The sequence below is a fragment of the Dermochelys coriacea genome, chromosome 23, assembly GCF_009764565.3.
Source record: "Dermochelys coriacea isolate rDerCor1 chromosome 23, rDerCor1.pri.v4, whole genome shotgun sequence".
In the NCBI taxonomy this organism is placed as follows: domain Eukaryota; kingdom Metazoa; phylum Chordata; order Testudines; family Dermochelyidae; genus Dermochelys; species Dermochelys coriacea.
Genome location: NC_050090.1, coordinates 1,724,056 through 1,744,145, shown reverse-complemented (window position 1 = coordinate 1,744,145; position 20,090 = coordinate 1,724,056). Strand labels below are relative to the sequence as shown.

Here is a 20,090-nt window from a genome sequence, read left to right as displayed (position 1 = left end):
CTCTGCCGGCTGCAGTTCCCATGTTGCACCCTCGCTGTGCTCCACCCCAGAGCAGCTGCTGCCTATATCTGTCCCCTGTATTTAGCAGGGGACACGTAAAGCACTGTTACAGCCTGTGGGGAGGTAGCTGGCAAGACCCCCTGGCCGTGCTCCCTCTGGATTCTGGGGGGGGAATTCTCCTCCCCCTGAAATCATGGGGCTCTTCCCCTGCTGCTCCTTCTCCATCAGCAGCCTGCCTGGCTCCGCCAGGGAGCTGCTTTGGTTAACGAGCCTAATCGCTTTGATGAAATGATTTTATTTGCCTGTCGGGGCTGGGAGCTCCATGCATCTCCTGCTCTAACCCATCTGCCTGCCCCCTTTCCAACCTCCTCCCACTTTCACATCATGCACCTGACCCTCCCAGCCCTGGTGCTGCCCTTCGGTGCAGTCTGGGGGGACCCTGCTGAACACCCCCACCCCTCAGTCCTCAGGCCCTGTAGCAGAAAATGAAGTTGCATCCTAATGGCCAATTCCTTGTGCTCCTGCTTCTCAAGGCCCAGCCAGTGACATGACTCTGGCTGCGTTGAATGTGAATGTGATTTATTTTTTTTATGCTCGCACCTTGCTGCAAACCCTCCCACCCCACCACCACCCCGAAAAGCCCCAGCTGGCAGTGGCGAGAGATCTGCATGATTTAATAACTGGGGGGGTGTTGGGCTCAGGCTAGACCCCGGCCTCTGTCCTGCCAGGCTGAGAATGGAGCCCCCAGCTCGACTCCCTGCAGCCCTGCCCCATCTTTCCCAGCCACGGTGGGGGTGTCGGTCCCACGAGCCACTAGTGGTCCAGGCCCAGCCCAGCAGAACTCAGCCCGGGCTGGCCGAAAAGCAAAGCTGGCGCCCGGCCCCCACCCTGGGGCTCTGCACTGAAACAACCCAGCCAGCTGGGCCATGACATTTCACATCTGCCCAGTGGATTTAGCCGCGTGACTCCAGTTAATTTCTGCGGTGATGGGGGGGCCAGGCTTAATCTGCTGCCTGGCTTTGAAAAATCTGTCGGGAGCAGTTCTCCGCTCGCAATCCCCCCTGCCGTTTTCAGGGGTGCTGCGAATGTTAACGCTCTTCCAGTTGCTACAGCATTGTAGATACATGGACCTGTCTCCGGGAGCTGAGATGCTGCCACCTCTGGGGTGGGGCATGGGGACCCCTCACCCTCATCTAAGCAGGGACCCCTCACCCAATGCTTAGATGCAGCTGCCTCTGGGGTGGAGTGGGGCATGGGCTGTTCATACATGGATTCCCTCACCCTGCACTGAGATGCAGCCATCTCGAGTGGGGAGGGGGAGAAGCTGGGGGGCACTTGTATTTCAAGTTCTGCTTGTTTCATGTGTATTTAGCTGGGTTCTTTGTCTAATCTTGGCTGTTTACGCACTCGGGTGACCTAAACTGCTGTAAACATGACCACAAAGTGCTAAGGAATCGGCTGTGAATAGATTATATTGAAGCAGGCCGTGGGCCTCCCGAAATGCGCTGGGGAGCCCTGCGTGGCCCAGGGACCTCCCAAAATGCGCTGGGGGGCCCTGCGTGGCCCAGGGGCCTCCCGAAATGCGCTGGGGGGGCCATGTGCAGGCCGAGCACCCCACTCTGGCCTAGGGCTGGGCTGTCGCAGTGGGAAGGGAAGGGTTGGCCCAAACACAGCAGACAGGTTTTTAACCCCAAGCTTTCTGTTGGGTGGGGGGTTTAGAAAACCTGGCCTCAGAGGGGCGGGTTGGGGGGCTGCTATCCTGGGAGTGGTACCAGTTTGAACCAATTTAGGGCCAAATTCTCCCGCTGACACTAGTGTGAACATAGAATAGCTTCTGAGCGCAGCTCAGCTGCTCTAATTTGCTTTCTGTTGCTGACTCACAGCCGCTGGGGGCCTGGCCCCATTGACTTCAACAGGAGCGATGCTGATTCCCAGCCGCTGGGGGCCTGGCCCCGTTTGCTGCAGCTCGGCGCTGCTGTACCGTGCGAGCAGACCCGTTAAACCCACCCAGCCGTGCTCTTGAAAGCACCTGCCGGCACCAAGTCACTATTTCCCCTGGCGGAGCGGGGGCTTCGCTGTCTCTCCCCCGATCTCTGGTGAGGGAGGAGTGGGATGGGGGAGCACCGGGTTGGGGTGGATCTTAGCAGTGTCCCTGCCATCAGAGCAGAGCCGGTCAGCCAGCTAGCCAGCCAGCCACGCCGTCTCCTGGGGAAGTTTTCCGCCTGAGCGGGGATCAAGGGAACATTTAAGGCTTTCACTGAAAAAGCCATAGCAGGGCTGCTGAGGGCCCATCAAGCCAGGGTGGAGCTGCTGGGCTGCTCAGATGCTCCGGGCCCAAGGGGAGAGCCTGCGGCCAGCGGGGCAGGACCACGGCCACATCCCCCCACAGCGGAGAGCGCGGGGGGCTTACTTGGCTGCCGTAGGATGGAAGCGGCTGCATCCTGCTTCGTTTGAGGATGAATTGTCTCAGCCATGAGGATGTCATGGGGTCGGATGGAGAAACTGAGGCACCAAGAAGGGGAGGAACTTGCTGAGGTCAGACAGGGAGTGGGGTAGAGAACACAGGAGTCCTGGCTCCTCAACCCCCCCTGCTCTGACCACAGGACCCCATGCCCCTTCCACAGCCAGGGATAGAACCCAGGTGTCCTGGCTTCCAGCTCTTCCCCTGCCCGTAACCCACTAGCCCTCTCTCCCCTGAAGCTGGGGATTGAACCCAGGTGTCCTGCTCCCAGCACCCTGGCTCCAGGAGATAACCCACTGCATCTCTATGGGCCTCCAACCCCTGGGGGCAGTGGGAAAGCAGCACCCCCCCAGGGCATTAACCCTTCCCCTCCCCTCGGGGGCTGACCGCTTGCTGCCCAGCAGATGCAGGCAAAGTGGATGGGGCCTTTACTGGGTGGGGTGCACCCCTCCGACTGATCGCAACCCTGAGCGGAAGGCTGTGGGGCGGGAGACATACAAAATGGGGACACAGTTTGGGGGTGCAGTGAAGGAGGACGGAAGGAAGTAGGTCTGGTCGGTCACCACGAATCAGGCTCCCAAACCCTGCTCCTGGTGAACCCAGGCGTCCGGGCCCATGTCTCTGGTGGCGGGGGAGGGAACTGCTAGTCCAAATCTCTCTGCTGGCCTCCATCCCCACGGTGCTGGGCTCAGGCGTGTCCAGGGAGCCTGGGGCAGCTGGGCCGGCCCCCGTCTGTCCGTCCCCTGGGTGTGCTAGGGGGGGCCCTTGTCGGACAGGTAAGCGATGAGCGCCACCACGGCGCCAATGTAGGTGCAGACACCAAGCAGGATGGAGAGCACGGCCAGCGCGAAGGTCTGACGCGAGGCCGCCCGCGCCCCCGGGAAATCGCCCTTGGCCGAGGCCTTGTTGGTCTGGGGGAGGGGAGAGCCGGTTAGTGAGGGGAGGAGGGATCCCCTGAGACCTCTCCCCCATGGATACCCCCACCCCTGGCTGGATACCCCCACCTCCCATATGCTTTAGATCCCCCTGCCCCGCTGGGTACCTTGATCCAGCCCCAGCCTGGGCCCCAGTCCACAGCTGGATACCCTGAGAACCCCCCTCCATTCCCAGGCCAGATCCTCTTATCCCATAAGCCCTACGTGCCACGCAGTGCCCCTTCTGACCCCTCGCAAGCTCTGTGACAGTGCCCTGTGTGGGGTTGGGGGCCCCCGAGGGACTGGACCAGTTTTTGGGGGGCAGAGGAAGTTATGCAAATATCTCCCATAATATATGCAAATCGTCCAGATTTTACTGTATGGGGGAGGGGAGGGGCTAGGTGGAGGCCCAGCAAACTTGTCTCCCAGGTGGGCCGCTCCTGCCCCCGCCCCGCTCACCTTCTGGGACAGGTGGAAGGCGGCGATGCCCAGGGGCCAGAAGCAGCAGAGCATGGAGAACACGGCCAGGCCCAGGTGATCCTGCGGCAGCATCAGGCCAAAGTCGCTCTCGCTCTCGCTGTCGCTTGCGGAGTCGTTCTGGGTGGGTGGGGGGAATCCAGATCAGGGGGCTGGGGGGAGTGCATTACCCTGGCGGCCAGTGTTGACCCCAGGAGTCCTGGCTCCCAGCCCCCTGCTCTGACCACCAGCCTCCGCTCCCCACCCTGAGCCAGGAATAGAACCCAGGAGTCCTGGCTCTCAGCCCCCTGCTCTGACCACTAGCCCCTGCTCCCCTCCCAGAGCTGGGGAGAGAACCCAGGAGTCCTGGCTCCCAGCCACACCGCTGCATCAGAGGAGCAGAGCTCTGCAGATGCCCCTGAACCCCGAGGCTGGGGCCCCTTGGCTGCGGGGCAGGGTCCCCGGGCTACGGAGCTCAGCCCTGTGGTGAGGGCCTGGTTGGACGCTCCCGGGCAGGGCCAGATTAACCATTTATGGGCCCCCATGTGGGCAATGGTGCATGGCGGGGTGGGGGGTGGGGTTGGTCCCCAGAGTGAGGGGCCAGCCAGGGGCAATGGGGTATGGAAGGGGTCGCTCCGCTCAGCCCAGCGTCAGGGCACTATTTACAAACCAGCAGTTGACAGCCACATAGTGGCCTGCCCGGCCCCATGCTGCCAGCCTGTCCCTTCCCCTCGCATCACGCAGCCCCGGCCCCCCTGCCAACATGCCCCCCCCGACTCCGCAGTGGCGCAATCAGCCAGGCCAGGGCCTGCCCCGGTCAGGGTCCCTCAGGACCCACTTGCCTGGAGGGGCCCAGCCAAGCCCCCCACACTGTCCCCCCCACAACTGACTGAGACTGGCCAGGCTTCTGCATCAGTCCCAGGGGCCCCACTCATGCCATTGTAAACCCAGTACTGCTCCCCAGACCCGGCGAGCAGGGAACCCCAAAGACCCTCCGGGTTAGTGTGGACTGTGACCAGCCCCGCTGCAGGCCAGTGATTTACTGACCTGGCTAGTGAGCCAGTGCCTGGAGCTCACAGAGCGATTGCAGGTGGCTAGTGATTCATCCCCCAGGCCAGTGCCCTCCAGCTGCTGGCAGGGCTTGGCTGGATGCCTGGGTTCCCAGCCCCCCCTCACCTCGAACTCAGGCAGCAGCTCTCTGTCTCCCACTTCGCAGCAGACCGTGTCAATGTCCTTCTCCAGGCAGAGCTTCTTGGGGTGCTCGGCCAGCTCCCTGAAAGCTGTCTCACAGTACCCCTGCTTCCTCCAGCTGGGGGGCTCCCCGGTCTTCCATGTGGAGCCTGGGTGGGGGGCCGGCTCAGGGATGCCCAGTGGCTCCACTGTCCTCTGCAGGGTCCCTGCGTCCAGCAGCTGCTGGGCCAGCTCGGGGGGTGGCGGGGGCAGGTGCCTCCAGCCAGGCCCAGTGAAGAAGCCGGGGTGTTCCCGCCGTGCCTCCCCAGCCAGGGCGCCCCCGGAGGGTTTCGCCAGCAGCGGGTGCTGTAGTTCATGGATGTTCTCCATGAGGTGGGGGGAGATCCCTGTTCCGGCAGGGGGTCCGGTGGGGTCTTCGGCTCCCAGGTCACCTGGTGGGGGAGATGTAAGGGATAAACATGATGAACCTGTAGGGGCACAAAAAGAGGAGACTCCCGGGCTGGAGCCAGAGGAGTGGCTCCCTTCGCTGGCAGTGGTGCCAGGCTGTTCTCTCCTGCACTTGAGGAAGGGAGGAGCATCATCCCTTGACACACAAGGGGAAGGCCTCGCAGAGCTGGCCAAGGAACCCAGGAGTCCTGGCTTCCAGCCTCCCGCACTAACCACTAGACCCCACTCCCCTCCCAGAGACCCCAGTGGCCTGGACAAAGTCCAGCTGCTCCAGGAGAGGAAGAGACATTTGGCGCCTTATTCTGCCACCTGGGGAACCGCCGACTGGCCGAACCAAAGAGCCGCTGGGTCTTGACCCTGGGAGCCCAGGTGCAGATTAGACCATTCGTTGCAACAGTGGGTCCCTGCCTGGCCCAGCGCCTTTCGCTGGCGGCTGCCTGGAGGGGGCTGGAGCTCCTTTCGCGCAGCGTTAGATCGGCTGCTTGCAGGCCCCCCCCCCAGCGAAGGGAAGCTGTTCTCGTTCCTAAAATCCGAGGGATGATCCGCAGCCGGTGCGAAGCGCGCAGAGCCGGCCCATGATCTCCGGCAGCTGGCCCCTGCCCCGGAGCGCACATTTCACTGGGGCCTTCGACGCCCCCTGCAAACCAAACCTTAGGTCCAGCAGCCCCCCCCCGCCTTCCTGCCGAGAGCCTGGATCCGCCACGTGGGCCGGGCTCTGGGTGGATGCAGAAACCTCCCTCTCCCCTAGCCGGGATACCAGGGTGGATGGGCCCCTGGGCGAGCAAGTCCTGGGCCCCTGGGCGAGCAAGTCCTAGCCGCCGTGCCCCCTTCACACGAGGTCCTGCCCCTCTCCCCCCGCTCGGGCTTCTCCTCCCCACCGGCTGCCAGGTTCGTGCCAATCTTCTCGCTTCCGCTGCGGGCTGCCGATTTGCTCCGCCGCTTCTGGGAGGCAGGAGGGCGGGCTGGGCCCTAAGGAGCAGCCGGGCGGTGGGGTCGGGCGGCCGGAGGCGGAGGACTCGCGGAGGTGCAGGAAAGGACGCGCTGAGCCCTGGGGGCGCGGGCGGGGGAGGCCGGTATCTGGCGCCCAGGTGAGCGGCACCGGACGCTGGGATGAATTTGGCCTCCAGTCCCCTCCCGCCCAGAGGCAAGCTGGTGCCGCTGCTGCCTACTGAGGGGGAAACTGAGTCACAGAGCGGGGAAAGGGAGGGGCCGGAGTCCCTGGTGCAAGTCAGTGGTAAAACTGGGAATGGAACCCAAGAGTCCTGCTCTGACCCCCAGACCCCACTCCTCTCCCAGTCCACATGGAGCCAGTCCAGCTGCCCGAATCCATTAGCTCCCGTCGCTCTCCGGGCCTTTGGCTGGGACTCGGGGCTGGGCCGGGCGGCGCTGGGGAGCCCCGGGAATCTGCGCCACTCGCCGGGGCGTGGGAAGGCGGCCGGGGGGGGTGGGGGGCAGGTTTCTCGCCCACTCCCTGGGCCAGCTCCGCTGCAGACTGGTCACCGGCTCCCAGCCCCGCTTCTGTGCCCGGCGCTGCCCCCAAGCAGAGGTCCCACCCCCCTATCCCTTGCCTGGCGCCCGTGGGCCGGGGCTGGTCAATCCCAGCCCGACGGGGCCCCGCCAGACCCAGCTCATTCCCGCAGGCAGAGCCCCCGGCTCCGGCCACGGGGGCAGAGGGGCCGCAGCGAGGGCACGTCGGGCCCCAGCGTCGACCCAGGGTCTGCAACGTGTGCTGGGTACATGGGCCGAGCTCCGGCGTGTGGCGACCCTGACGGACCCCAGATGGGGGACTACCCCACTGACCCCAATGGAGCTACTGCCGATTGACCTCAGCTGGGGGCCTGGCCCCACGGACTCCAATGGAGGGACGGCCGACGGACCCCAGCTGGGGGGCTGCCCCACGGACCGCACTCACAAAACAAAGGAACCCACCCGAAGCTCTGGGATCGCGGCCCCACGCCCAGCCTTGGCCCTGCGGGACCCCAGACTTTGCCTGGGGGGGTCCCCATTCCCCCCCGAGTTAGTCGCTCCTATGGCAATAGGTGAGGTCGTGAATGGGGGGGGCAGAGCCCCCTGTGGAGGGACAGGAAGGAGATTTGGCTTCTCACCCCCCGCCCCCCACGCAATCAGCTGGGAAAGACATTGACTAGCTTCCCCCCCAGCACCGGCACCTGTCCCCCCCTGCCTCCCCCAGCACTGGCATCTGTCCCCCCTCGCTAGGGACAGGGGGTGCGGCTCTGCCCCGGACCCCTTCGGATTCGGGGAGGGGTTGCTGAGCTTAGCAGCCCCCTTCCGCGTCAGTTCTGGGCCAGATCCGCAGCTGGTGTAACGAGAGGGTTTCTAGCGACTGACCCCAGCCGGGGATCCGGCCCCATTGACACCCGCCGGGGCCCTGCCCGGCTCCAGGGACCCCCTGCCCGGCTCTGCCCCCGGGACCCCCGGCACTTACCGGCACCTCAGCGCCCGTCTCCGCCCGCCAGGCCCCCGCCAGCCGCTCTGCAGCCCCCCCGAGCCCCCATCCCGGGGGGCTGCTCCGGGCCCCCGGCCCCCCCGCGGCAGGAAAGGCGAAAATCCCCCGGCCCCGCACGTCCCGCGCCCCCCGCACGGAGCCCGCAGCAGCTCCGCGATGCAGCGGCAGCCCGGCTCCTCCCCCCGCCCCCCGCAAGGGGCAGGCTCGGGGGGGCTGGGAGGGGTGGGGGGGCAGGTTCGCGGAAGGGGTGGGGAGCTGGGGGTCCCCAGAAGCGCTGCCTGCTCCGGGCTCGCTCCCACGCGCCTGGGCCGGGGAGGGGCTGGAAAACGGGGGGAGGCGCTTGGGGGGTTATATCTCTGCTTTGTTACCAGCATTAGGAGACCTGGCGTGGCAGAGAGACCCCCCCCGACAATGTAGAGATGTGGGGGGTATGGGAGCCAGGACTCCTGGGTTCTCTCCCCGGCTGGGGGGCAGATGCAGGGAGCGAATTAACCGGGCTGAAGAATCGCCCTGAGGAACCACTGACGGGGTCTCCCCGCTGAGCACCTGTGTGGGGGGACAGGACAGAGCCCGGGCGGTGTCATCCCATGAACCCAGCAAATGCCAGGGGGCAGGGAATCCTGCCAGCCCGGCCCTGGGCTCCCCCGTGCCCCCCAGCTCTGCCGGTGCCCCTCACTCCCCACCCGCAGCCCCTGCCCCCCCAGCCCCGGGCTCCCCCTTCCACAGGTCGGGGGGCCCATTGCTTCTCTGTGGCCAGGGGCTTCCCTCTGGGAGGCCGCCAGCCCCAGCTGACCCAGCCAGCTCCTTGCACAAGGGCTGGCCCCGGCTCCGCGGCCCCGGCCGGCCTGTGAGCCGAGGGGCCCATGAAAGATTGAGGGGGCTGGAGAAGCAAAGCCGTGCTGGGGGCTGCCGCAGCCGGGCTCGTTAAAGAATAACGCTTCGCGGCCTGATGAATCATTCATAATGGGCTCCGGGCGTGAGGGGGCGGTGGGGGAGGGACGGGAACAGGCAGATGGGTGGGTTGCAGGGCGGGAGTGAGGGGCACTGGCACAGCTGGGGGGCAGGGGGGAGCCCAGGGCCAGGCTGGCAGGGGCTGCGGGTCGGGAGTGAGGGGCACCGGCAGAGCTGGGGGGCAGGGGGGAGCCCAGGGCCAGGCTGGCAGGGGTTGCGGGTCGGGAGTGAGGGGCACCGGCAGAGCTGGGGGGCAGGGGGGAGCCCAGGGCCAGGCTGGCAGGGGTTGCGGGTCGGGAGTGAGGGGCACCGGCAGAGCTGGGGGGCAGGGGGGAGCCCAGGGCCAGGCTGGCAGGGGTTGCGGGTCGGGAGTGAGGGGCACCGGCAGAGCTGGGGGGCAGGGGGGAGCCCAGGGCCAGGCTGGCAGGGGTTGCGGGTCGGGAGTGAGGGGCACCGGCAGAGCTGGGGGGCAGGGGGGAGCCCAGGGCCAGGCTGGCAGGGGTTGCGGGTCGGGAGTGAGGGGCACCGGCAAAGCTGGGGGACAGGGGGGAGCCCAGGGCCAGGCTGGCAGGGGTTGCGGGTCGGGAGTGAGGGGCACTGGCAGAGCTGGGGGGCAGGGGGGAGCCCATGGCCAGGCTGGCAGGGGCTGTGGGTCGGGAGTGAGGGGCACCGGCAGAGCTGGGGGGCAGAGGGGAGCCCAGGGCCAGGCTGGCAGGGGCTGCGGGTCGGGAGTGAGGGGCACCGCTGGCTTGCAAGGGTGGCTTTGATGGGTCTATATTTGCTTGGCCCTTGAGGTTGCCAGGCTCTGTGGGGCAGGGCCCATCTCCCACAGGGGTCTGAAGGCGCCACCGGGCCGGGAGCTGCACTTTCCTTCAGTGTTTTCGGCAGTAGCAGGACGCCCCCCCCCACCCCCGGGTGCCAGGCGCTGCACAGACCCTACAGGGGATGGGCCCTGCCCTGGGGACTCCCTCCCCCATCTTGGGGGCGTTATCGGCCTTTGCTGGGGATGCTGGGCCCAGGCCTGGCGGTGGGGGGCAGGCTGGGGGTCACATGGGGAATCACAGCATCTGTCCAGCCCTGTGGACCAGAGATGGAGCTCAGCACCCCCCCCCCACATTCTGTGTTTACCTCCCTCCAGCTCCCCTCCCTCCCTTTGCCATCTGCTGGAACTGTCACCCTCCCCCCCCCAGCCCCTCTCAGTGCTGGGCAGCCACCAGCCAGCTGCTCACAAACAGGCAGGAGAGGGGGAGGGGGTGGTACAAGCAATTCCCCCCCCCAGCTGCAGGTTCTGCCCCCGGGGCCCCCAGCCGAGCTGCTGGCAGCATCTGGCCTGCAAAGTCCTGCTGAGCGAGACGGCTGCTGGGGGTGGGGTCTGGGGGGGGTCTGGTGTAGGTTGCCCACTGCACAGCCTGCCCCCCCTTAGCTGGGCCCTGCCCCCATCCCCCATTGCAGGGGGTGCATGGAGAGGGGAGGCAGATGGATGGTGTCTAGGGGGCTCAGCGTGATGATGGCTGGTCTGATCCATTCTGTGGCTCCTTGGCCGCCCTGGGGTCCTGTAACCCCCTGTCAGGCCCCCCTGGGGGGACTTCAGCCTGTGAAGGTGGCAGGCAGGGGAAGATTGGCAGCGTGGCCTAGTGGACAGGGCCCTAGACTGGGCCTCAGGGGACCCAGGGTTCCAGTCTCTGCTCTGTGCCGTGGTTTCCCCAGCTGGGAAGGAGGGCTGATGACCCCCCCCCCTCAGCTCTGCGAAGTGCCTGGGGAGCTGGGGAGGGAACGTGCTAGGCAGGGGGGCATTTTTAGCAGTGGAGGGAGAATCCATTAGCTGAATGTAAGGGGCCAAGCAGTGCGTGAACCGTCTCCCACCTGCCAATGGGGTGTTGAGTTATCGAAAGGCCCCGATCTGGGTGTGAACAGCCTCCCCCCCCAGTTGCCTCCTCCTCACGCACGCGGAGGTGGGAGCAGCCACCAGGGACCCAGGAGTCCTGCTGCCAAACCAGCATCGCGGCAGCTATTAATAGACTGATTTTGTTCTAGCCCTGGGCTGTTCTCACTACCCAGCCCTGCTGGTGCCCCTCACTCCTGACCTGCAGCCCCTGCTAACCCGGCCCGGGGCTCCCCCCAGCCCTGCCGGTGCCCCTCACTCCCGACCCACAGCCCCTGCTAGCCCGGCCCTGGGCTCCCCCAGCCCTGCCGGTGCCCCTCACTCCCGACCCGCAGCCCCTGATAGACCGGCCCTGGGCTCCCCCCAAGCCCTGCTGGTCCCTGAGCCTTTCTCCAGAGAAAAGCCCAGCCAGTGCTCCCTGCTCTGAGGGTCTCGTGCTGGAGCCGGCCAGCCCCGGGGGGTCTCTGAGCCCCAGCAATCCCCACGCCCTCGGACAAGCCACCCCCTGATGCCAGGATGCAGGCCCTGGGCTGGGTTCAAACTGGCCGTCACTGTAGGCCGCCCTGCCTTGGGCATCACCCTAGGGTGGGGCTGGCCAGGATTCCAGACCAGGAAGGGAACTGGGCTAACTGGGATTCAGGCAGAGCAGGAATGGCCCAGGGCTCAGCTGGCTGCCCCCCCCCACTAGCCCCCAGCCCCCTCCCATGGCAGCTTGCAGGCTCTCTGTGCAGGGAAGCAGATGGAGGTGGGGGCAGGCGGGCAGGGGCATTAGGTGCCTCTGTTGTCTTAGCTGCACTCTGGCATTTTAGTTTAATTGCGAGAGGCAGGAAATAATCCCGGCTTGGAGTTGTGGGGACAGGGGCGGGCGCGGGCTTGCCACAGGCAGCTGGAAATAGCCCGTTAGCCGCGCAATGCTGGCACGAAGGGTCAACCTGCGGGGCCAGGAGAGCGAAGCACCCCAGGGGTGCCTGGCTGAGCGGCAGGGAGAAGCAGTGGTTAAAGCACGTGGTCTGGGAGGCAGGACTCCTGGGTTCTTTCCCCAGCTATGGGAGGGGAGTGGGGTCTAGAGGTTAGAGCAGGGGGGGCTGGGAATCTGGACTCCTGGGTTCTCTCCCCGGTTCTGCCACTTATGTCCACTGTGAACTTGGGCAGGTGCCATCTCTCTCTGTGCCTCAGTTTCCCTCTCGCTCAAGGCGGTTCACCCCCCAGCACTTTCAGGTGCTAGGCGGGACATGGAAACGCAAACCAGGCTGCTGGAAGAGGCGTTTCCAGCCCCTGTTTGTAGGGACCCGTGCAGGGAGCCGGAGCTGGCCAGAACCCCACGGTTCCCGGAGAGTCCCTGAGCTGGGAAGGGTTATTACTGGTCACCAACAAACGAAATGGCCCTGGGCCTATGGACCTGGCTGAGGGGAGGGTGCCCACGCCTGGGCAATGCACCTCATTGGTTGGAGGAGGAATGTGAGGTCTGAGCAAAAGCCAATCAATTTTCACTGATCAGCGGTGGGTATAAGCCCTGCCCACTTTGAGGCACGAGCCAATCGCCACCCACCTGAGGTCAAGAGGGATTGCCCCCGAGGGGGAGTCTTATCCTGTAATTGGTTCTCTCCGGCATGGTGGGCCTGTGGAACTCACTGCCACAAGATGTCACTGCGGCCTAGAGCTCTGCAGGCTCCAACTCCCCTGTTTCTCGGGTTCTTGTGCTGATTTAACAAAGCCAGAGGGGGGCCCCCCAGGTGAGTGACCCCCCCCTCGGGTGGGCTGTGGCTGGAGCTGCGGGATCTCTCCTCCAGCTGCATGAGTCCGAGGCCCTGCAGAGCAGGGAGGCAGGTGGGGGGTAGAGGGTCGGATTTCGCCTCTGGCTGCGGCCAAGGGGGGGGGCGGTTTGGTTGGTCCCACATAGGGAGGCACATCGGGGGGGCCGGGATTGGTCGAGGGTCCAGCTTCCTTGGGTGAAGTGCTTTGAATTTGGGGCCGGGGCGATGGGGAGGGGGAGAAGCTGGGGGGCGGGTTCCCCTCTTCCCCTCTTCCCCTCCCCCCCACTCTAGCTCGCCCATCAGCTATGGGCTGGCTGTGGCAGAGTCTCCTTGTCTCTCCCACGATGCCTAGCCCCGCCCCCAGCTGTCAATCTCTCTGCCCTTCCCAAGATGGCTGCCGCAGGGCTTTGCCCCGCCCAGTGGAGGCGCCCCCTTCCTGTCATGACCCACCCAACATGGCGCCGCCCTCACGATGGCTGTCATTTGCCGCGCTCAAGATGGCCGCAACCCTCGCCCCTTCTCGCCTTCCTGGGCGGGGCTTCCGCCCAAACGCCGTCACGTGCCTCATCCGCCCGCCAACCCGGCTTCGGCGCTGGGCAGGGGCCCCGCCCCCTCGGTTGCCGTGGCAGCGGCGGGCGGGGCGCGGGAGCGGCGGCTGGAGACCGGGGGGTCGCCCGCGGGTCCGTAGCGCCCGGGCAGCGAGGGGCGGGGCACGGCGGGTGTCGCGCAGTGCGCATGCGCCGGGTGGCTCCTCTCCCCCGGGGCGAGCTGAGGCGGGGGTACGCGCCGCCACCCCGTGCGCGCCCCCGGCACGCCCCGAGCACGCGCCCCCCCAGCCCCGGGCCGGGTGTGTCTGGCGATGCAGCCACCTCTGGGGCGGGGCGGGCGGCAGCGCACAGCAACACGGAGCCGCGCGCTGGGCAGGGGCTGGGAGCCCGGACTCCTGGGTTCTCCCCGGCTCGGGGGGGTGGTTAGAGCGGGGGGGGCTGGGAGCCCGGACTCCTGGGATCTCCCCGGCTCGGGGGGGTGGTTAGAGCGGGGGGGGCTGGGAGCCCGGACTCCTGGGTTCCGTTCCCGGCTCGGGGAGGGGGGCAGTAGGGGCTAGCGGTTAGAGCGGGGGGGGCTGGGAGCCCGGACTCCTGGGATCTTCCCGGCTCGGGGGGGTGGTTAGAGCGGGGGGGGCTGGGAGCCCGGACTCCTGGGTTCTCCCCGGCTCGGGGGGGTGGTTAGAGCGGGGGGGGCTGGGAGCCCGGACTCCTGGGTTCTCCCCGGCTCGGGGGGGTGGTTAGAGCGGGGGGGGCTGGGAGCCCGGACTCCTGGGTTCTCCCCGGCTCGGGGGGGTGGTTAGAGCGGGGGGGGCTGGGAGCCCGGACTCCTGGGTTCTCCCCGGCTCGGGGGGAGCTGGGAGCCCGGACTCCTGGGTTCTCCCCGGCTCGAGGGGGTGGTTAGAGCGGGGGGGGCTGGGAGCCCGGACTCCTGGGTTCTCCCCGGCTCGGGGGGGTGGTTAGAGCGGGGGGGGCTGGGAGCCCGGACTCCTGGGTTCTCCCCGGCTCGGGGGGGGCTGGGAGCCCGGACTCCTGGGTTCTCCCCGGCTCGAGGGGGTGGTTAGAGCGGGGGGGTTGGGAGCCCGGACTCCTGGGATCTATTTCTAACCCCCCCGTCCTCCCCCTTCTGCAGGATCATGGCCGAAATGCACCTCATCGGGCAGATCGTGGGAGCCAGGGGCTTCCCCCGCAGCAGCCTCTTCTGCAAGTGGGGAATCCACACAGGTCAGCTGGGGCCCTGGGCCCCCAGGGCGCAAGGGGGGCTCCGCTCGTGGGCTGGGGCAAAAGGGCTGCAGAGGCCCAGAGCCTGAGTTAGTGGGTTAGAGCAGGGGGGCGGGCAGCCAGGATTCCTGGGTTCTCTCCTCAGCTCTCATGTGCTCCCTTCCTGAAGCCTCGGCCCCCCTCACTGACTGCGCTTCCCTCCCCAGGTGGCGCCTGGAAGCTGCTGTCCGGCCTGCGGGAGGGGCAGACGCAGGTGGATCACCCCCAGCTGGACGATGTGGCCTACTGGTCTCACCCCATCGACGTGCACTTTGCCACCAAGGGGCTGCAGGGTAAGTTCCTCCCAAGGGCGGGTTCCAGCCCCGGTGTCCCCTGGACTGACGGCCCAGGAGATCCGGGGAAGGCTGCGGGTTCCAGACGGGAGCTTTGGGGGTGGGGGGAGGAAGCCCTGGCTCAGAGTGGGGAGAGACAGGGAAGGCAGCTCTGGCTCGGGCGCGGGCAGGGACGGGAAGGCAGCCCTGGCTCGGGCGGGCAGGGGGTGCGTGGCAGCTCTGGCTCGGGCGCGGGCAGGGACGGGAAGGCAGCCCTGGCTCGGGCGGGCAGGGGGTGCGTGGCAGCTCTGGCTCGGGCGCAGGCAGGGACGGGAAGGCAGCCCTGGCTCGGGCGGGCAGGGGGTGCGTGGCAGCTCTGGCTCGGGCGCGGGCAGGGACGGGAAGGCAGCCCTGGCTCGGGCGGGCGGGGGGTGTGTGTGGCAGCCCTGGCTCGGGCGCGGGCAGGGACGGGAAGGCAGCCCTGGCTCGGGCGGGCGGGGGGTGTGTGTGGCAGCCCTGGCCAGGCGTGAGTTAGTTTCTCTCAGTGAAGGTGATTTGCCTCCAGTTGTGCGAGACACCAGAGGCCGTTTGTTGTCCAGTCCATCTCCCCCGGGGCTTTTCTTCCCCTCCCTTCGGCCCTGCCGGAGCTGGGGATGGGTCTGGAGTGGGGGGCAGAGCCTGGGTGGGGCAGGTGCAGCCGTACATCCCCCTGCTTCCGGAAGTGCCTTGTGTCCTCAGCTGCAGAAGTGTCCCCAGGATGGATAAACACTCCCATCCAGCCCCCGGGCAGGATTGGGGGGCAGGGGGCACCTGGCCTGCAGAGGGCTGGGCACTGACAGGTCCCCTCTCTCTTGCCGTCAGGCTGGCCCAAGCTGTACGTGCAGGTCTGGCACCAGGACCCCTTCGGGCGCAGGGAGCTCTACGGCTACGGCGTCTGCCACGTGCCCTGCAGCCCGGGCTGGCACACGCTGGCCTGCGTCACTTGGCAGCCCCTGGGCTCATGGCAGGAGCGGCTCTCCCAGCTCTTCGTGGGCGGGGGGCCCCAGCTGCTGCACAGTGACCTGATCTACATGGGGGCTGACCGGTACCGCCTGCAGACCACCGCCGCGGGCACCGTGCACCTGGAGCTGGGTGTGCTGTTGCGCCACTTCGCCCGCTACGGGGTGGAGTGCTAGGGAGCGGGCAGGCCCCCTGCTGCGGGGCAGGGCTCTAGGGAGCGGGCAGGCCCCCCTCCGTGGGCTGGGTGCTGTACGGACCCCTGCCATGGGGCGGGGCTCTAGGGAGTGGGCAGGCTCCCCATCGCAAGCTGGGTGCTGTATGGACCCCCTGCCGCGGGGTGGGGTGCGAGGGGTCTGCACGGATCCTGCCCCTGCTGCAGGGTCGGGGGGGGGTGCTGGGGAAGCCCTTGGATCCAGGGGGGTCACCGTAAAGCCTTCCCCCCACCCACTTTAACAGTGTGGACATTTCAGCTGCTTGATGGGGCTCTTTTGTAAGAACGGGGCTGGGGGGGGAATCATTTGCTTCCTGGGATGAGGGGGGGAGTTGGGCTGGCCCAGGGGGTGGGGAAGGGGCCATGAGCTCTTTCCCCTCTGGTGGGCTGGTTTCAGTCCGTTTATGTTTCATGGGGGGGCGGGGGGGCAGGACTTCTGGGTTCTTTCCCCTGCTCTGTCATAGACCCTGGTGACCTGGGGCTGGCCCCTGTGCCCCCTGCCCTCTGTAACATGGGGCAGCGCTGTCCGTGCAGGGCTCAGAGCCGCCGGGGGTTGGGTGGGAATTAGATCCATCGCTGGCTCCATGGGGAGCGCTGGGGGCTGGCAGGGGGGAGGGAGTCCCCTCTGCCTCCAGCTCCCCAAAGAGCTCCCCCACCCGTCTTCCCCTGTCTCTCTCCCCTGCCCCCCATTGAACAACTCCCCCTTATATAAAGATTCTTTTGCACAAACGGCTTTTCCGAGAGTTTCTCTTCTTCTCCCCCCCACCCACCTATTGCCATGGTGACCACTACAGCAAAGGATTATGGGGATGTAGCTGCAGAACGGTGGGGGGCCCGTTGATTGGGGGGGTAGAAACATAATCAGCGATTGCCCCCAGACTCCTGCACCGGGTTTGTTCCCGCCCCAGCCTGCCGCCCCCCAGAAATGCCATAGCTTGTGGAACTCATCGCCACAAGGGCTGAGCAGGGTGGGCGCGCTCCGTGGGCCAAGAACAGCCAGCGGGAGGGTGATGATACTCCGAGATCTCAGGGAGGGGATGAGTGTCTCCTGCTCCCCCCTAGCTCAGGGGCGCAGGTGGCTTTCGGCCTGTTGGGGGGGCCCTAGCTCACGCTTTGCCCCCGTCCGTGTCCCCAAGGGGGTCAGTGGCTGGTGCTGTTCCAGTGTGGCCCCAGCAGAGGGCGCCCCGGCCCATGCCAGCCACGGGTGTCCCTGGATTGAGCCTGGCCGGGATGGGGCCCACGTCTGCTCCAGTTAATACCCCCCGCCGCCCTCCGGCTCCCTCCAATGTGACGGACGGGCCAGGGCCCCCCATCCAGCTGCCTGGCGTCCTCCCTTCGGAGACTGAGTTCATCGGGGCTGAGAGAGCACCAGGCCGGGCTGGACCAGCAGGGGCTGCGGGTCGGGAGTGAGGGGCACCGGCAGAGCTGGGGTTGGGGGGAGCCCAGGGCTACTCTAGCGGGGGGGCTGGGGGTCAGGAGTGAGGGGCACCAACTCGGGTAGGGAGCCCAGGGCTGGGGTGAGTGGGGGGGTACAGATTAGAGCCCAGGAGCCCTGACTCCCGCCCCGCTGTTCCTAGCCCTGGCCGTGGGCTCCCTGGCTGACTGGTGCAGCTTGTGGCCTGTTGGAGCCAGTTTCTGATGCCAGCTTGGCTCCAGGCCGGTGCCCACCTGCAGCCAGCTGCTGCACCGCTGCCTGCTGACCTTCACGGCCCCCCCCGGCTCTGATCTCCGCCCGGCCTAATTGGGGGTGAAATTCCAGGAAGGGCTGGCAGGAGCCGTCCCGGAAGTCTCTGTGCCAGCACTGGCTCTTCCTGGCAGGTGGGTCTGGCTTTCACCCTGGCCCTGGGCACTGGGCCCATGCGGGGGCTGGGCTGCCAAGGGCCCCCACTGGGCCAGGACTCATTAACCCTCCAGCTCTGCGGCGAATCCCGTTAACGGGGCAGCGTCCCTCAGAAGAGCTGTGCTCGCCCTCCAGATGGGACGCAGCTCATCCACTGCCCAGCGAACAGGAGGCCGGACTCCTGGGTTCTCTGGGGGAGGAGGGGGGGCTAGCGGTAAGATCAGGGGGAGCTGGGAGTCAGGACTCCTGGGTTCTCTCTCCGTCTCTGGTGGGGAACGTGGCTGTTTAGAACAAGGGGTGAATAATGACCGCTGGTGGAGGGGCTGAGCTGAGGCCTGTCGCATTCATTCCGCATCCTGCCTGCGTCTCTCCCTGGAGTCCCAAGGCCCTTTGAGAGCCGCATCCCATGGGTTGCCCTCTCCTCCCGCTTTTGGGAGACGGGTGGAGGGGAAACTGAGGCACCAAGCGGGGCAGGAACTCGTCTGAGGCCGTGCTGCAAATCGGGATTAAAACCGGGGGCCCCGGGCCCCCGTCCGGCTGTCCCAGATTGGCAGGCCCAGGGCTTGGGGCTCTGGCTCCCCTGAGCTCAGAGAAGCTGCAATTCAGGCGCTCGCCAGCAGAGGGCGCCCGAGCAGCAGTTGTGGGGTGTCCCCGTTTGCCTGCTGGGAGTTGCTTGCCAGACACCGAGGGAGCATTGGGGTGACCTGGAGCCCCCCAGCCCAGGAATGTGGGGGTTGGGGGGGAGCCCTCGTGGGCTGGAAAATGCTGCTGGAGAGGGCTGTGCCCCAGGGGGCCAGGCCCATTGCTCCATGATTTTGGTAGGTCAATGTACACAGATGGGGGCCAGGACTCCTGGGTTCTCTCTCCAGCTCGGGGAGGGGAGTGGAGTCTAGTGGTTGGGGTGGGGGGCTGGGAGCCAGGACTCCTGGGTTCTCTCCTAGCCTCTGGGAGGGGTGCGGGGTCTAGTGGTTAGAGCCGGGGAGGATTGGAGCTGGAAGTCCAGACTCCTGGGTTCCATTCCCAGTTCTGCCACTGGTTCACTCTGTGACCTTAGGGAAGTCTCTGCTCTGCTGCAAGCCTCAGTTTCCCCATTTGGCTCTTGCTTTGTGATGGGCTAGTGGAGGCTTGTGAGGATGAGTTTGATAATGTCTCGGGGTTTGGGATTGAAAGGCAGAGGGATGCTTGCTCCCTGAGCTAGCAGAAAATCCTCATCACTACCCACAGTACAGGGCATCTGACACCCAGCCATGCAATACCGATTCCATCCTGCTGAGGGCAGCAGAGCTGGGGCTACATGGCACAAACACGTCTGGGCCTGAATGGAAAGTAACTTCCCCACCCCAGCGGAGAATCGCTAGGCTGCTCCCCCTGCCCCGAGGGAAACTGATGAGGTCTTTGCTCCTGGCTGTATGGCATGTGCTCTATAGTGGCCACAGCTATTGAGGATTCTCCTTTCGTTCGGGGAGGGGGCTGGAAGTTTGGAGCAGGTGGATTTAAATTCCTCCCCTTTTCCCCATCTGGCTTTGGGCCTTCCGCAGCTCGTGTCTGGCCAGCACACGATACCAGCACCGAGCCTGGGTGCTGGGGTCCGCCCCTCTGTCCTGTCGCAGAGCCCCTAGCCAGAATCGGTCCCCAGGAATCGGGGCTGATGGGCCCAGGTTGGGGTCTACGTTCCAACTGTTGCCCCCTGAGGCCCTGTCTGCTCCCAGTTCCCGATGCCCCCCCACCTTTCTGCAGTGGGGCGGTGGTAAAAAAGAAGTGGGTGAACTCAGTTTTCTGGTGTTCCTGGCTGGGCAGCGCCGTGGGGGGCAGGACCTGGGTGTAGGCTGAGCAGCTCTGAAGAGACAACAGCTGGTTTGAGTGGGGGGCAAAAAGGCAGCACCAGGGGGGCCGGCTTGGGGCAGGGAGCTGGGTGAATGCCACAGGCCCCAGAGGAGACGGGGGTAAATTCTGTTTGCCCCAATCCCCCCTCGGCTGTGCTGCCCGCATCCAGCATTGCCAGCCCCAAACATTCAAAGATCATGAGTCAGGCTCGCCAAAATCATGAGATTCTGTAATACTCCCCGAGGGGGTCTTTTTGTTTGTCGTCTGCATTTCGAGGATGCCCTGGGGCCACATTTTACAGCTTTCTCCACAGCCACGAGGGCTAGAAACGTACTTTTCCTTTAAAAACAAAGGCTGAAATCCTCACATTGCCCCTTGACTCCGGGAGCTGGGGCTTTAAGGAAAAGGATAATGATCCTGAGACCTGTGACAAAGTCAGGAGAGTCAGTGACACGGGGCGGGGGCGCTCGCACTCTCCCCGGGCAGTCGCTGCCCAAGCAAAGGGGCTGGGAACTGATCTGACCCCGAGGGGAGGGGCCGGCTCAGCTCCCCTCGGGAGACGACAGGCCCCCAGAGCAGGGGGCGGAGGTGGAAGAGACAGCAAGGGGGGAGGAGA

General features: G+C 66.1%; 2 protein-coding genes across 4 annotated transcripts; one reads left to right on the top strand and one right to left on the bottom strand.

The window, feature by feature from the left end:
- Positions 1–622: 622 nt before the first annotated feature.
- On the bottom strand, positions 623–8,025 carry TMEM91 (transmembrane protein 91). Its single transcript, XM_038381783.2, has 4 exons — positions 7,916–8,025; positions 5,008–5,453; positions 3,835–3,972; positions 623–3,372 (listed from the first exon to the last, which is right to left on the bottom strand). Exons 2-4 carry the CDS (start codon positions 5,389–5,391, stop codon positions 3,214–3,216), a joined length of 681 nt encoding a protein of 226 aa, XP_038237711.1. The 5' UTR covers positions 5,392–5,453; positions 7,916–8,025; the 3' UTR covers positions 623–3,213.
- A 5,159-nt stretch (positions 8,026–13,184) lies between these two features.
- On the top strand, positions 13,185–16,550 carry B9D2 (B9 domain containing 2). 3 transcript variants are annotated; one of them, XM_038381910.2, is made up of 4 exons: positions 13,185–13,203; positions 14,201–14,292; positions 14,496–14,621; positions 15,462–16,550. In XM_038381910.2, the coding sequence occupies exons 2-4, from the start codon at positions 14,205–14,207 to the stop codon at positions 15,773–15,775; spliced, it is 528 nt and encodes a 175-aa protein (XP_038237838.1). In that variant the 5' UTR covers positions 13,185–13,203; positions 14,201–14,204; the 3' UTR covers positions 15,776–16,550. The 3 variants fall into 3 exon arrangements, with proteins under 3 accessions (XP_038237838.1, XP_038237836.1, XP_038237837.1); XM_038381908.2 differs by having other exon boundaries at positions 13,196–13,302; XM_038381909.2 differs by lacking the exon at positions 13,185–13,203 and adding an exon at positions 13,284–13,370.
- The last annotated feature ends 3,540 nt before the right edge of the window (positions 16,551–20,090 follow it).